Here is a 15,859-nt window from a genome sequence, read left to right as displayed (position 1 = left end):
CAAAGGCATTCAACACAGTGAACAGGGACGCATTGTGGGTGATCCTTAGCAAGCTCGGTTGCCCAGCAAAATTCGTCAAACTGATCCAGCTCTTTCATGTTGACATGACAGGGGAAGTCCTATCTGGTAGAGAGACTTCCGATCACTTCAACATCTCCAATGGCGTGAAACAAGGCTGTGTCCTCACTCCAGTACTATTCAACCTATACTTCACCCAAGTATTTCGACATGCTGTGATGGATCTAGACCTGGGCATCTACATCAAATACCGACTGGATGGCTCACTATTTGACCTTCGCCTCCTGATTGCAAAAACAAAGACAATAGAGAGACTCATCCTAGAAGCTCTCTTCCCAAATGACTGTGCTCTCATGGCCCACCAAGAAAATCATCTTCAAACCATTGTGGACAGGTTCTCTACAGCAACAAAACTGTTTGGCCTGACTATCAGCCTCAGCAAAACAGAGGTGCTGTTCCAACCTGCACCAGGGAGGCCAACGAACCAGCCATGCATTACAATCGACGGCACGCAGCTTTCTAACGTCAACACTTTCAAGTACCTGGGCAGCACCATTGCCAACGACGGGTCCCTAGACCACGAGATGAATGCCAGGATCCACAAAGGCCAGCCAGGCACTCAGGTGGCTGCCCTCCAAAGTCCTCCAACACAGAGGTGTATTCACTGCGACGAAGCTCAAAGTGTATAATGCAGTGGTCCTCAGCTCGCTCCTGTACGGCTGCATGGACACTGTACTGGAAGCACATGAAATAGCTGGAGCAATTCCACTAACGCTCCCTCCGGTCAATGATGAGGATCCGATGGCAGGACCGAATCATCAATCTGGAAGTCCTCGACAGAGCCAACTCCACCAGCATCGAAGTCGTTGTCCTCAAAACCCAGCTACGATGGTCTGGACACGTCATCCGCATGGACCCAAAGCGAATACCAGGACAGGTATTCTTTTTTTTTTTTTAATATATTTTATTTGATCATTTCCAAGCATTATTCGTTAAAGACATAGATCATTTTCTTTTCCTCCCCCCCCCCCACCCCCCATAGCCGATGCGTAAGTCCACTGGGCATTAGATGTTTTCTTGATTTGAACCCATTGCTTTGTTGATAGTATTTGCATTAGAGTGTTCATTTAGAGTCTATCCTCTGTCATGTCCCCTCAACCTCTGTATTCAGGCAGTTGCTTTTTCTCGATGTTTCCACTCCCATAGTTTATCCTTTGCTTATGAATGGTGTTTTTTTCTCCTGGATCCCTGCAAGTTGTTCAGGGACATTACACCGCCACTAATGGAGAAGTCCATTACGTTCGATTATACCACAGTGTATCAGTCTCTGTGTACAATGTTCTCCTAGTTCTGCTCCTCTCGCTCTGCATCACTTCCTGGAGGTTGTTCCAGTCTCCATGGAACTTCTCCACTTTATTATCCAGGACAGGTATTCTATGGTGAACTGTCAGCTGGACTCAGGAAACAAGGCCGACCAAAGAAAAGATTCAAGGATCAGCTAAAGTCAAACTTGAAGTGGGCTGGCATTACACTAAAGCAACTAGAACTCGCTGCCTCTGACAGAAGCAGCTGGCGAACCCACATTCACCATGCCGCCACCACCTTTGAAGATGAGCGACGTCGACGTCTTGCCGCTGCGCGTGAACGCCGACACCAGGCCACAACCGCACCTCCCATAACAACTGGCGTCCCATGCCCCATGTGCCACAAACTCTGCGCCTCAGCCTTTGGACTTCAAAGCCACATGAGGGTACATCAATAGATGATAATGCACAAAGACAATTGTCATTCTCGGTCACCAAGAGACTACCGCTACACTACTATCATCCCTGAAATGGCTTTGTTCTTTTCCCTTTCCCTTGGCAAACCAGTTTAACACTACCCTATGTCCTTTGCTCAATGACTTTGTACCTTGATCCATTTTTCAGTCTTGCCCTGTAAAGCTCCAATTTTGGATTAATTCTGTCATCCACTGCCTACACTGTCATTTGCTACTGAATAGAATTGCAGTAAATTATGAAATTGTGCTAATTGAGTCTACTACATATTTATATCATATAATACCAGCTGGACCTAAATGAGGCAATATTTTAGAGATTCCCTAATTTTCCCTAATATTCCCTAATAAATTTCCTCTTCCATTCACCAACGTGACTTTTTTCAGACCCTTTCATTCCTAAGCAAGCTTCCCTTGGCTCCCATCTCTTTTAAATATCTTCCTTCACTTAATATCTTCCTTCACTTCCTTAAATATCCTCTTTCATCCATGTCTCCTATGAAAAGGTGACCCTTGCTCCTTGTAAAGGCAAACCTCTCTACCTATCAAATAATTCTGTCTCATTCTGTAATTATATCCAATTTGTCCTCTCTTTATCTTGGGTACACATAATTTTTTGCATGTTGTTTCCCCTTTTAGAATATGAGCTCCTCAAGAACAATTTTGTTTTTCCTTGATCTTCAGCCTCAGCCATAGGTCATGGCACATAATAAGCACTTAATATTTGTTGACCGCTTGGCATTGAGTAGAGGTGAGAGCTGGAAGAATTTTTTCCGTGAAATTCAGAAATCCTGTAGCCTGCTTTTATATACTTGTGCTATGATCAGCTAGGTGGTATAGTAGATAGTATTGCAATTGGATTCAGAATGATCAGATTCTCCCTCCTGCCTAAGACACTAGCTGTGCTGTCCCTAAACAAATCATTTAACCTTTGCCTATCTTAGTTTTGTCATTTGTAAAATGGTGATAATAATAGATCCTCTCATATAGGGCTGTTGTAAAAATCAAGTGAGATAACACATAAAAGTGCTTTCTAAATCATAAAGCACTATATATGTATATGTGTGTGTATATCTATATGTACATATATTATCTATCTATCTATCTATACTTGAAAGAATATGGGAGTTTGAGTCAATAGACACATGTTTAGCTTTTGTATCTGGGACTTTGATCTTGGGCTTAATTCCCTTACCCTCCCGCAGCCTCAGTTTCTTCATTTGTAAAGATAATTGGAATCATATTTATATTACCTTAACTAAACAGGGTTATATAAAAAGAACCAATATTATCCATTTAGGTTTCTACCGAGGAAAACAGGTATGAGTGTATAAAAATTAAATTGGCTCTCAAATAAAATAGAAATAAAATATTTGTCGGAATGTCTATTCTTTCTTCTAAAAAGAGAGAAAAAAAGGTGTTGTCCAGCAGAATGAAAGATAAAGCTCCAGAACACAAAACCTCCAAGGCAAAGATATGTATCTCAGTCTTCTCTTCCCTTCCCCTAACCTACCCTTTAACCTAATTTAATAACATAATCAACTCAATTTGTTTCGGGTCATATGAATTTTTAAATTTTATATTATTAGTAGTATAGCCTAACTTGTTAAGTATTCAGAAGTATGGGCTTGGGGAAATGAATACAAATAAAATTAGAAGAAAAAGCTACTAAATTTATGGTTTGGAAAAAGAATAATAAGACTTGAGAGCAATTTTGTTTGCCTTTTAAAACCTTAAACAAATCACTTAAATTTCCCTATTGTAAAATGAGAGGTTGTATACTAAAGTTATATCCTTCTCATGGCTGTGTAGACAGATGCTAGTTATTAATAATGTTTTGATGAAATCAGTGAGAATACGTACACACTAAAATATTCTTTAACTGTGAACATATCGATTCTCACCATAGGCTTATTTCATTGATGTTGAGTCTCAGCTTCATTTTAAGTAGTTTAATAAAAGAAAAGATACTTCCTTAGAGGAAGATAGAATCTTTGTCCAGAATGGCCAGTTAATCCACAAACATGTTTAGCTACCTGTTTTGTGGTAAGCACTCCTAGCCACCTAGGATACAAAGACAACTCCCTGACTTCAAGGAGTTTACATTTTTTATCTGAGGAGATAGTTGTCTCCCCTAAGGATTATGATTAGACCTGTGATTTCATTGGTATGGAAAATTTCCTGCTGAGCAAACTCCCTGTACTCTGAGTAACACTTTCTTTGCTAGTTAGAGAACTGTCTAGATACAGTATTGTTTTAGGGTTAAGATTAGTAGATTTAACTTTGAGGCCAGCTTTCTGATGCTATGTTGGTACTCTTACCTATATAGAAGTGTATATATGTATGTATATATATATATGTATATATATAAATACACAAAATAAATACAAAAATCATGGAAGACACTAACTAGCTTTGATAGAAATCAGGAAAATGAATATTTGAGGTGAGAGATTTAAGAGATGGAGGTAAAGTGATAGTATACTCCAAGTATTTAATCCAGACATTGCACAGCCACACAAATGAGAGGGGGAGCATAATGTGTGATCTTCCTTTTTCTTACATTTTTACCCCATTTAATAATATAAATCTGTTAGATGGAAACTAAAAGTCTGATTATGACCCTATCTTCTACAATCCAAGAAGCAACCCTAGTTTATAGGAAAAACTGATCTGACAAAATCTATTTCCAATATTCCTCCCATCTAATAATAATTTTCTCATTATCATCAAAGAGACTCTTCCTGCTAAATTTAGTTGCATTCAGTAAGAATCAGGCTTATTATTTTCATATATTTCCCTATTTAGAAATGTGGGATCCATTTGAAGTCCTACCAGGAAAGCCCTGTTTTAAAAGTCTGAGCAGCCAACTTCTTTATCTAGAATAGGTTTATTTAGATATTCTGTTTTCTCTTCTATTAATCTTGGAAGTTTCTATTTTTGTAAATGTGAGGAACAGATCCTGACAAAAGGGTGGACTACTCTCACAAGCCCACATAATGGAGTAAGAAGAAAAAAAAATTGAGTTAAGTTTCATGTTCCTTGCTTAAGCTCCTTTTCCCTACATTCAAGTCAGCAGGACATGATGAAGAATACTTGAAAGTTTAGCCAGAGGCTTACAGGTGAAGTTGCTTTACTTTAATGTGAATAATTAGGATTTTAAATTCCATTTCTTTCAACTGGATAAATTATAATTCTAGAAACCAGCCAATAGTGAATGAGGGGAGGGACTGATGTTAATAAAGGGAGCCTGTGTGCTCCCATACTTGCTTGCTGATACTGCTCATGAGTTCCCATTCTCGTGAGAATGAAATAAAAGAGCCTTTACCACATTAATAAAAAAAAAAGTCTAAGCAGCAAGACTATTATTTCCTCTGTTTTAGATACAATGTGTGATCGTATTCGTTTTTTTTTTTGTCATGCTCTTGACTAATATTGAGCTTGAGCAGAGCTTTAACAGTCTAACGAGATGTTTTTTCATATTCACTTGTCTACCCATATACCCTCCATTTGCAATTGATTTTTTTTTTACCTTCTTACCTTATGTCTCAAAATTAATTCTAAGTATTGATTCCAAGGCAGAGTAGTGGTAAGGGCTAGGCAATTGGGGTTATGTGACTTACCCAGGGTCAGAGAACTAGGAAGTGTTCCAGACCAGATTTGAGCAGAGATTGTCTTGATTCTTTTTGCCTAGCTTGCCCCTTGCAATTAATTTGTAAACTCTTTAAGTTTATGTCTCAATTCATCCCTATTTCCTCATATTAGATTTAACTCATCATTTCAGTCTGAAAAGAGCTTGTTAGGTCCAGATACTCTTATCCATGTTGTTAGAGAGCAAGTCAATTGATGAAGGAGAGGACTGAGGGCCACTTCACTAGATATTTCCCTTTAGGTTAATAGCCATTAGCCAAAGATTATTCAGCCAGTCTTTGTATTTGGTTATTCAAACATTCAATTATACTGTATCTAGCCCCATACCTTCTAGATCAGGAGTTTGTAATTATTTTTTGTGCCATGGACCCTTTTGGAAGTCTGGGAAAGTCTATAAAAACTTTCCCAGAATAAAACTAGAGATTTTCACCATCCAAATCCACAAACCACTTGAAACCTGAAATCAATTAACCCCCAACCCCCCCCCCCCCCCCGGGGTAAAAACAACCCTCCTTTTCGCAAATAATTTGACCAGAATGTCATTCTTGAGAACATGGACTATGACTACCTAGTTTTATTGAATTTGAAGTCACAAGAACCTTATGAGTCTTTTCTTTGAAGCCATGGAAGCCTGGTTTTTTTTTTTCTCCCCCAAATCTAGGATGCATGCTATGCAGTGACAAGGTTTTTTTTGGCTTAGATTGCATATAATTTAATGAGCCTTTTATGTCTTTTTTTTTTTTGGAATCATGCTTTTTAAAAACCACACAGAGAGTTATGGATAAACCTCCATTTAACAAGTATTGGTACACATTTCAGAAATCTTCCCAACAAAGCTTCCTACATTAACTCCTGATATGAGGTTTTCAATGCCAGTAGAAACCTTCATGTCTGACTGGAGTGTTAGGGGGGTGGTGGTTAGGGTGTGTATGGGAGAGAATAAGGTGCCTCCTCTTTGCTGCAGATCTACCTGAATTTCAGCCTAGATAAAGCTATTAAAAAAAAGGAAAGAAAGAAAGATGGATGTCATTCAGAGAGCTAGTTCTGTGATGAGGGCATCTGGCTGTAGCTAAAAGTCTTCTAAAAAGCAGGATTTGAACACTTATTTTAATAGCTTAGGAGGACAACCCTCTCATTGTTAGAGAACCTGTACTTCTAGTTGGAACCAGAGGAATTAAGGTGTAATTCCTTGTAGATATGCTAATCTTTTATACTGTTTTGTTGGGGAAAGACTTTTAAATGGAAACTGCCAATAGGTTTTGATTTCTGTGGTACTCAAGTGAGTTTGAGAAAGTAGAAGTAACCCAAAGCTTTTAAAGCACTTATGCTTTCAAAAGAAAATGTTTATTTTATTTATTTATTTTTCTAGTATATTAAGCAACTTCATTTCAGGGAAAATATATAGGATTTGGGGTCCAGAGGCTTGGGTTTAAATTTTCGTGCTGTGCCATAAACTTGACATGTGACCTGGATCAAATCAGTTCCCCATCTAGGCTTCAGTTTCCTCATATTCAGCATTTGGATTAGATGAATTCCAAGATCTCTTCTACCACAGACATTCTTTGTGTCTGTGGAAGAATTGTGAAAAGCAAGAAGAGGCGAGTGAAGGTAGTAGACACTGGAAGGAGATACTCAGGAAATGTTCCTCCTCTTTTTTGAATCCCTCTCTCATGAGTCTTGTTTTCATTCCTCTTTCCTCTCAGTTAAAAAAAAAGAAAAAAAACCTGTTCAAATTAAAAAACTTGCTGTTCGCAATTAATTTCTGTAGTATTATAAGGAAGTTTTAAGTATTCATTTCAATACATTGCATATGGTAACTGAAGTTGATTTCAATCATGATTGAAAAGTGCTTTAATTGTCATTATTTAAAAATGTTTTGGTTAAACTGCATAAGTTTTAGATGATGTGGTAAACACAAATAAGTTTTAGGTTTTAGGTAAGTCAGATGTTTCAGAATCATAGAATTTTAAGAGTTGGAAAGGACATCAGTGGCTCTATAAGTCTAAACTATATCTGGTAAAAGATTTGTGTAAGACATATAGCCATTTCCAATTGAAGATACCCAATGATGGGAGACTGACTCTAACAATGATACAAGGAATTTTAATTTTCTAAGTGCAAGGTATTGTGCTAGGCCTGGGGTCAGGAAGACCCAAATTTGAATACAGCCTCAGACACTTATTGGCTGTTTGACCTTGGACAAGCCACTTCCCTCTGCCTCATTTTCCTCAACTATAAAATGAGCTGAAGAAGGAAATGACAAGCCACTTTAATATTTTCTATGAAAACCCCAAATAGGGTCATGAAGAGTCAGACATGACTGAAAAATGACTGAATAAAATAGTGCCAGGAAAGACAAAAAGGAGACAATCCCTGCCTGCAAGAAAGTTAAATTTTCCTGGGAGAATCCAAATGCTTCACAGTTAAGTAAATATGAAATATATACACCGTGATGGGGGGAATTGTCTTATAACTAAGGATGAATTGAAAAATCTGTTGAAAGAATTTGTACTTAAGCTGAGCCTTGAAGGAAACTTAGTCTTAGTAAAGAGTGAGTATGTTCTAGGCAAGGGATATAGGCTGTGCAGAGGTATAGAGTGGTGTTCTACCACTGGGTCATGTATGAGAACAGCAGTTAGACCAGGTTGAAAGGATCTTAGCATAGGTAAAGGAGTTATGATACCTAAACACATTTTGGAGCCAGATTGTGAGGGGGTTTGTGTATCAAACAGGGAAATTTCTATTTTATACTAAGGGCAATGGAGACTCCCTAAAATTTCTTAAGGAGGAGAAGTGACAAGTTTAAGCCTGGGTTTTAGAGCTGTCTAGAAAAGGAATTGGGAGCTGTCTAGAAAAGGGAAGAATGAATTCAGGAAAACTAATCTGGAAGGTATTGAAATAGGCAGGGGAAGAGGTTTAGATGGTTTAGACAGTAGATACGGTATGATCAGGGTGAAGGAGACAATACAACAAAAGCTGAGAAAGACGATGAAATTTGACAAATTATTGGATATGAGGGTAGAGTGAAGAGTCAAGTATAGCTTTTAGCATGAAAACTTGGGTGATTGGAAGAATTGTGGTGCTCTCAACAGAATTAGGGAAGTTAAGAGGAGGGTTAATTTTTTTGTTTGTTTTGGACTTTAAGGTTATCTAGTACAGTATCTTCATTTGTAAAATGAAGAAACTTGTGTCTAATAATGTAAAGTAAATATGACTGCACAAATAGTAAGTCTCATGACTTGCAATGTTTTTCCACTCTCATTTCAGGAGACCAATGAGGGCTAGTTATGCAAATATGTAAATATGTAAAAAATATAATCTAGAAATGACATATGAATTGATGAGAGCTGATGAAATCATCAAGAGAGTATAGATTAGAGAGAGAGAACCAGGGTATACCCACAACTAGGAGGCAGGACATGAAAAAGGCTCCGTCTTGGCAACCAATAAGAAAATTAGTCATGAAGACCCAGGCAAGATAGAATACTTAGTAATAGGAGATAGTTAACAATATGAAGATGTCAAGAAGTATTAAGACTGAGAGATCATTGCATTTAGCAAGGAAGAAATCAGTTGAGTTGTGGTGTTGGAAGCTATATTGCAAGAACTTATGATGAAAGATGAGAAAACAGGGTTACGGAGTTTACAGCTTTTTCTGAAAGATTGCATCCTTTTAGCTCATTCCACTTTTAGATAGTTTTACTTTTTACGAAGCTTTTCTTAATTCAAAGTTAAATTTGCTTCTTTATAGTTTCCACCCATTGCTCTCATTTGCAAAGCAAGTTTAATCCCTCTTCCACAAGACAGCCTTGTAAACATTTGAAGACAACTATCATACTCAGTTCCCTTTTCCTTAAAAAAATAGATATGTAAAACGATGTCTTGCTTGTTTCTAGTTATCAGTTCTTTCTCTGGAGACATACAGATGCCAACTATTTGTCACAATATTTCTGTTGCTGTATATTAGTTCTCTTGATTCTTTTTTTTTTCTCATAATTTTATGTAGGTCTTTCAGTGTTTTTAAGAAATTAACCAGATTGTCATGTCTTACAGCAAAGTATCACAGTCATATGACACAGATTGTTTAACCATTCCCCAAATGATGGACATCCCTTAAATGTCCAGTCCTTTGATACCACAGAGCTGCTGTAAATATTTTAGAACATATAGGTTCTTTTCCTTTTCTCCTGACTATCTTAAGAAAGAAATCTAATATTGGTATTTCTGAGTCAAAGGGTATACACAGTTTTATAACACTTTGAGCATAATTCCAGATTGCTCTTCAAAATGTTTGGATTAGTTTACAGTTCCCCCAACATTGTCTAAGTGTCTTGATTTTTCCACACCTCCTCAAACATCTGTCATACCTCCTTTTGAATACTCTCCATGTTATCATTATCTTTCTTTAAACTGTGGCAGTTATAACTAGACATTTCAGATGTTGTCATACATTAGTGAGCTTGCAGTCCAATGAAGTGTTAAAAATATTTTTCAAATAAACTATATTATTTCTGTCCCATCTTGACTATATCAAGACAGATATGACTTGCCATTTGTCCCTGTTAAGATGCTTTTTTTATACATCTAGCTCAATATTCTTTTTGTGGATTCAATTATTTCTGTTAGTAGTCCTCAAGTTTGCATTATTGGCACATTTGGTAAACTTGCTATTTTGTCTACATCAAATGTATTTATAAAAATAAAAAAATACAAAGCTAAGGACAGATCCCTTGAACACTTTCTTTTTTAACCTTTTCCTGGTTAAAGTGGGAAACTAATGGCTACCCTTAGAATTTAGCCAATTCAACTTCATCTGAAGTGAACAGGACCCTGGAAGATTTAGGCATTCACTAGCTTTGTGACCCAGAGCAAGTTGCTTAAACTTCTCTGTACTAGTTTACTCATTTGTAAAATGTAAGAGCTGTATTTGATGGCCTTTAAGGGTACCTTCTAGTTTTAAATCTTTGATTCTATGATGATTCTATGTCATCTAATTCCATAAGATATTTTATATGCTTTCAACACAATGTTCCTTTGTATTTAAAACTTTGAAAAGTATGTTGAAGGGGATTGTTGAAAGGAATATATAAGTGCCCTTTCCACTTTTTAGGAATTTTTATGCTGTCATGATCAGTTGGCAAAATAGCTGACCAAAATAGTACTCTCCTATATTTCTTTCTTTTTTTTTTAACCCTTACCTTCTGTCTTAGAATTAATACTGTATATTGGTTCCATGGCAGAAGAGTGGTAAGGGATAGGCAATGGGGGTCAAATGACTTGCCCAGGGTCACACAGCTAGGAAGTGTCTGAGGTCACTCACATTTGAACCTAAGACCTCCTGTCTGGGCCTGGCTCTCAGTTCACTGAGCTACCCAGCTGCCCCCTGCTATATTTCTTTTGGAGAACTCCAGGTGAACAGTAATAAAAGCATCCCCTTACTTTCTCAAAGAATCTTTAAAGTCAATTTATTTGTTTAAACCCTCATCTTTTGTCTTTGTATTAATTCCAAAACAGAAGAGCAGCAAGGGCTAGGCAGTGGGAGTTAAGTGACTTGCACACAGCTTGGAAGTGTCTAAGGCGAGATTTGAATCTAGGTCTTTTGGACTCGGCCCAGTTCACTGAACTACCTAGATATTTCTGATTTTTTTTTTTAAAGTAGGCTCTCAATGTATGATAGTAATAATGATAGACTTATTTCTTTCAAAAACGTATTTTTCTTGAATGTAAAAAAATTAATGATTTTTTTTTGTTATTGTTCTTAAATTTATAGGCACAGGTACCTTTGGGCGAGTTCACCTAGTCAAAGAAAGAACAGCCAAGCATTATTTTGCATTGAAGGTAATGAGCATTCCGGATGTCATTCGGCTAAAGCAAGAGCAGCACGTACACAATGAAAAGTCAGTTCTGAAAGAAGTCAGTCATCCATTTCTGATCAGATTGTAAGTCTTTTTTCCCTTTTAGGGTGTGTGTGCAGTGTGTACATATGTCCCCTTTTAGGGATTTTGTGTGTGTTTCGTCTGTTAATAATTGTATTCTATGGAAAGATTTACAGTACACATGTGAATCCTAACTATTTACTATAATAATAATAATAATAATAATAGAAATAAAATAAGTCTTAGAAATAACATCCAGACCATCATAATCTAGACCCCAAATACTTACTGCCTACTGCAGTCTGGGGTCATGGTACTGTTTTTAGAGGCTGCCAGAGGGAATTTATCTCTTCCTCAGCTGGATTTAATTACAATCACAATGTTAAACTAATTTTAAAAGATCCACTTATCTTGTTCATTCCCTTCATCAGACAAATAAGATGACTTGCTCAAAGTCATCTCTTAAGTTAGTAGCAAAGATACCATTTTCTTGGCTCCCAATCCAATTGTCTCCCCAATATATATAATGACCAAAGCAAATAAATTACATGTACTTTATAGCTTTATTCTTCTGGGCTTGTTTTCATAACTTATAATTTATTGAAAGCCAAGGCTCAACTCCCTGATATAAACTTCTGAAGTAGCTAAGATACTGGTTATCTGTATTAATGCTTGTTTCTGCTGGCAGCAATAATCAAGAGTTAATGTGACTGTGTAGTACTTTTCCTTCATGGAGCTATATAGTGCATGTTTGTGAGGTGTGTAAGTGTAGGTGGAATCCCCATTTTGAGTCATGGAAACTGGAGCAGTGAGTGCTTAAGGGAATTGCCCAGACTCATGCATCAGTTTCTGGATTCCCCTTAGACCATTGCTCTAAAACATGACTGGGTAATAGAGAAATTATTGCATCAAAAATTTCCATCAGAAATTAAAGATTCACATTATTTGTTGTTCTTTGTTTCATACTAGTTAGCTATTCTTTTAAACTGTTAATGTTGTGGGTTTAATCTAAAGTCTTCTTTATGACATTTCCATTTCCTTATTAATACTTTAGTTCTAGATTGCCCATGTTATACCTAGAACTTTGTTCTCTCTTTAGTTAATATTTAATCCGTAAAAGGGCTATATTTTAAAATTTTTTGGTAAATCAGTGATTTGTAACTTGAAATGCATCTCACCCCCGAACACACAGACGCATTAGAAAATAATGATTAAGTTCCCAGGCTAACTTGTAAAATCTTATTTGACACACGATGTAGCTAATTTCTAGTACATTAATAATGAAAAAGAATTGAGAACAATTTTGTTGCAATACTAGTAATTAAAGAGAAAAATTATAATTTAAATAAGATTTTAAAAAAATATTCCTTTGCATTTTGGGAAAAGCAAATTTAATTAGAGGAGGAAACAATAGACTGAATCTTTTGTAGAAATTCTATAATGGGTTAATGGGTACTATTAGGAGCTTTAGAGGTTGATGGTACTGGATGACTATAAATCATAAATTATGGGTCATGGGGGAGTTGTGCAATGCTACATGGAAGAGAAAGGACTGACTGTATTAAGTACTACCAGGATAATAAACTTGAGTGCTATATAGAAGAGAAAGAAGGTTAGAGAGGGACATATTCTACATTTATTCTTTAGGATCATAGATCTAAAACTGGAAGCTACTTAAAAGGCCACTTAACACCCCCCATCCCCCACAACCCCCATTTTACAGATGATGAAACTGAGGCCAAGTATAACTAAGTCTTGTAGCTAAGTGACTTGACCGAAGTTACATAGGAAAATTATTCAAACCCTCTAGTTCCCTTTGCTTCAATGCTCTTTGATTCTTATTCCATTATTTTACAAATCTCGTCCTTATATTTGTAAAGTTGCCTGTTTAATTTTGTTTGGGGGCAATGGAATTTCTTTTCCAATAACTCCTACTTGAATGTAATATTAATTTCTTTTTAGTATCCATCTAGATAGGTTAGAGTGGATGTGCTGTTATATATGTTTATATATATATGTACATAGCAAGAACTCATTAAATGTTTAAGTCAGCTGATGAGTGTGGAAGAACACCAGGAAACTTTGTGTCAGATAGAGACTGTATGAGAGTTGTTTCCCTTCTTATCTACTGTAAAGAAACTTCTAACACCAAACAAACTCTACTTTTATACTTTGAGAAAATCTAAGGGGAGCTTGTGTTTGAAAGTGAGAAAAATTGTGTTTGGAAGTATCCAAGGAAATTTTAACATCAGTTAGAAGAAAATATTTAAACACTCATGGCAAAAATAGTTTGTTTTTAAAGGTGATGATTAATCTATTAATTTCTCTCTATTGATTTTGATTCAGCATATGTCTATAAAAGCAAGCATTTTATTGTCATGTACTCCAGAGATGGACTGATTGGTTGGCATTTAATTTTTAAAAACTAGCTCTGTAATAATCACCATCATAGAGTGCTTTAGAATCCAGTTTAGAGATTTAAAAGGAAACATTATGTTAAGTAAGCTTTAAAAAAATCCCATAAAATATTTTGCATATTAATGCATCTACTAAATGTAGACATGTACTAGAAGTTTATTATTACAGAATATTTTTAAATTGAGTTTTATTGACTTTGAAAAAAAATCACAGTCATTCCCCTACACATCTACCTACCCCTCTCCCCAGTCTGCCATTTCATTAACCCTGTTTTATAAATATGGAAAAACAGTTAAGCCAAAACAAAAACAAACTTGACAGTATTTTTCTCTATATATCCATCATTTCACACTCATAGTTCCTTAACTCTCCAACAAAAGGAGAAATTATATTTCTTTCTCTTCTTTGGAGCTAACATTTATTATGATAATTACACAGCATTCCTTTTGGTATGCTTTTCTGCATACGTTATTATAATCACTGTGTAAGTTGTTTTCCTGGTTCTACTTCCTTCATTCTCAGTCCTAGTGTCTTACGTGAGCTACTCTACCAATCAATTGCCTATTGAACACTTCAAAATGGATTTCTTGAGGACATTTCAAATACGACCAAAGCAGAATTTAGTATCATTCCCCATCTTCTTTCTTCTTCTGAACTTCCACATTATCATCAAAGGTACCACTATTCTTTCATTTTCTCACTAAGCCTTGTTTTTAACTCATAACCTTTCTTCACTCTATATATTCATCCAGCATGTTATCCAATCCCTTTCTTCACATCATTTCTGCCATTCAGCTCCTTCTATTTCACTGACACAGCTGCCAACCTTAGTTCAGACCTTTATTATCTATTGCCTTGATTATTGCCTCCTAATTGGTCTACCAAGTTAGTCTCCCCCAATTCTCCTGTATCCTCCGATCTACCAAAGTGATTTTCTTTCTTTGCAGATCTGACCACATGGCTCTCCTACTCAATTGACTTTAGTGGTTTCCTGTTTCCTCTAGAAAAAGATAAAAACAATTGTTTAACTTTTAAAGTCCTTCAGAACCACCCTTTTCCCCCCAACACACATACATCCTGTTTAGTGATCCTGTCAATTAGGTCTTCTTTTTTGTTCCTTACATGCTACACTTTAAATCATGTCTCCATGTAATAGCCTCCTCACTGTCCCTGGAATATTCTCCTTATTTATTCCAATTTAGTAGAATTCTACTTTTACTTCAAGAGAAATGAAACTACTCATCTCCCTCCTCCCCCCAACTATAAATGCTCTCATTTCCAGACTACCTGGTTTTTAACTACTTTATATTTCTTTGCTTTATATTTAATTTTGTACATATATGTTTTTTATACTTTTATGTGTTTTTTCTTTCCCATTAGACTATAAGCTCATTGAGAGCAGAGATTGTTTCATTCTTTCACTTATAATCTCAAGCACAGTAATCCATAAGTGCTTGTTGATTACATCAGTTGATTACATAGTCTTCCCCACAACACCCATGTTTCCTTATTTCTCATGTTAGTTGTTCCTTACTACACCATAATATTTCACTATGTTCATATATTAGAATTTATTGAGTCACTCCCCAAATGATAGGAACTCACTTTTTCAGTATTTCCCCGCCCCCCATCTTATTTATGTTGCTACCACAAAGAGTATGACTATGAATATTTTGACATCTATGGGATCTTTATATCTTGGACTTACATGAGGGATATATTGAGAAGTTTAGGATCTGTGAATTAAAGAGTATGAGCAGTTTATTGGCTTTTTTCACAAATTGCTTTCCAGAATGGTAAAACCAATCCACAGCTCCACCCACTGAGTGTTAGGCCTTTCACAGGCCTTCCAACATTGACTAGTTCTACATTTGGTCATCTTTATCAATTTTCTGGGCTTCAGTTGAAACCTCAAAAAAATTTTTTAACCATTTTTCTTATTAGTGATTAGAAACATCCTTTCATGTGATTGTTATTGTTTAGCAATCCTTTTGAAAACTTCATTTCCTTTGACCACTTCTCCACTGTGGAATGATGGCTATTGGTATTATATAGAGAGTTGGTCCAAATATATATCTTGTATAACAGCCTCTTATCAGAGATAATTGACAATTTTTTT

General features: G+C 36.1%; 1 protein-coding gene across 5 annotated transcripts in view; it reads left to right on the top strand.

Annotated features, from left to right (window-relative positions):
* PRKX (protein kinase cAMP-dependent X-linked catalytic subunit) overlaps positions 1 to 15,859 on the top strand; it is a 197,740-nt gene that overhangs the window by 96,272 nt on the left and 85,609 nt on the right. For all 5 annotated transcript variants that reach the window (XM_056807225.1, XM_056807224.1, XM_056807228.1 and 2 more), the window contains exon 2: positions 11,217 to 11,385. In XM_056807225.1, the coding sequence (XP_056663203.1) occupies positions 11,217 to 11,385 (169 nt within the window). The remainder of the gene's footprint in view (positions 1 to 11,216; positions 11,386 to 15,859) is intronic.

This window comes from Monodelphis domestica, chromosome 8 (genome assembly GCF_027887165.1).
Source record: "Monodelphis domestica isolate mMonDom1 chromosome 8, mMonDom1.pri, whole genome shotgun sequence".
Lineage (NCBI taxonomy): Eukaryota > Metazoa > Chordata > Mammalia > Didelphimorphia > Didelphidae > Monodelphis > Monodelphis domestica.
This window is presented reverse-complemented; position numbering and strand designations above follow the sequence as displayed.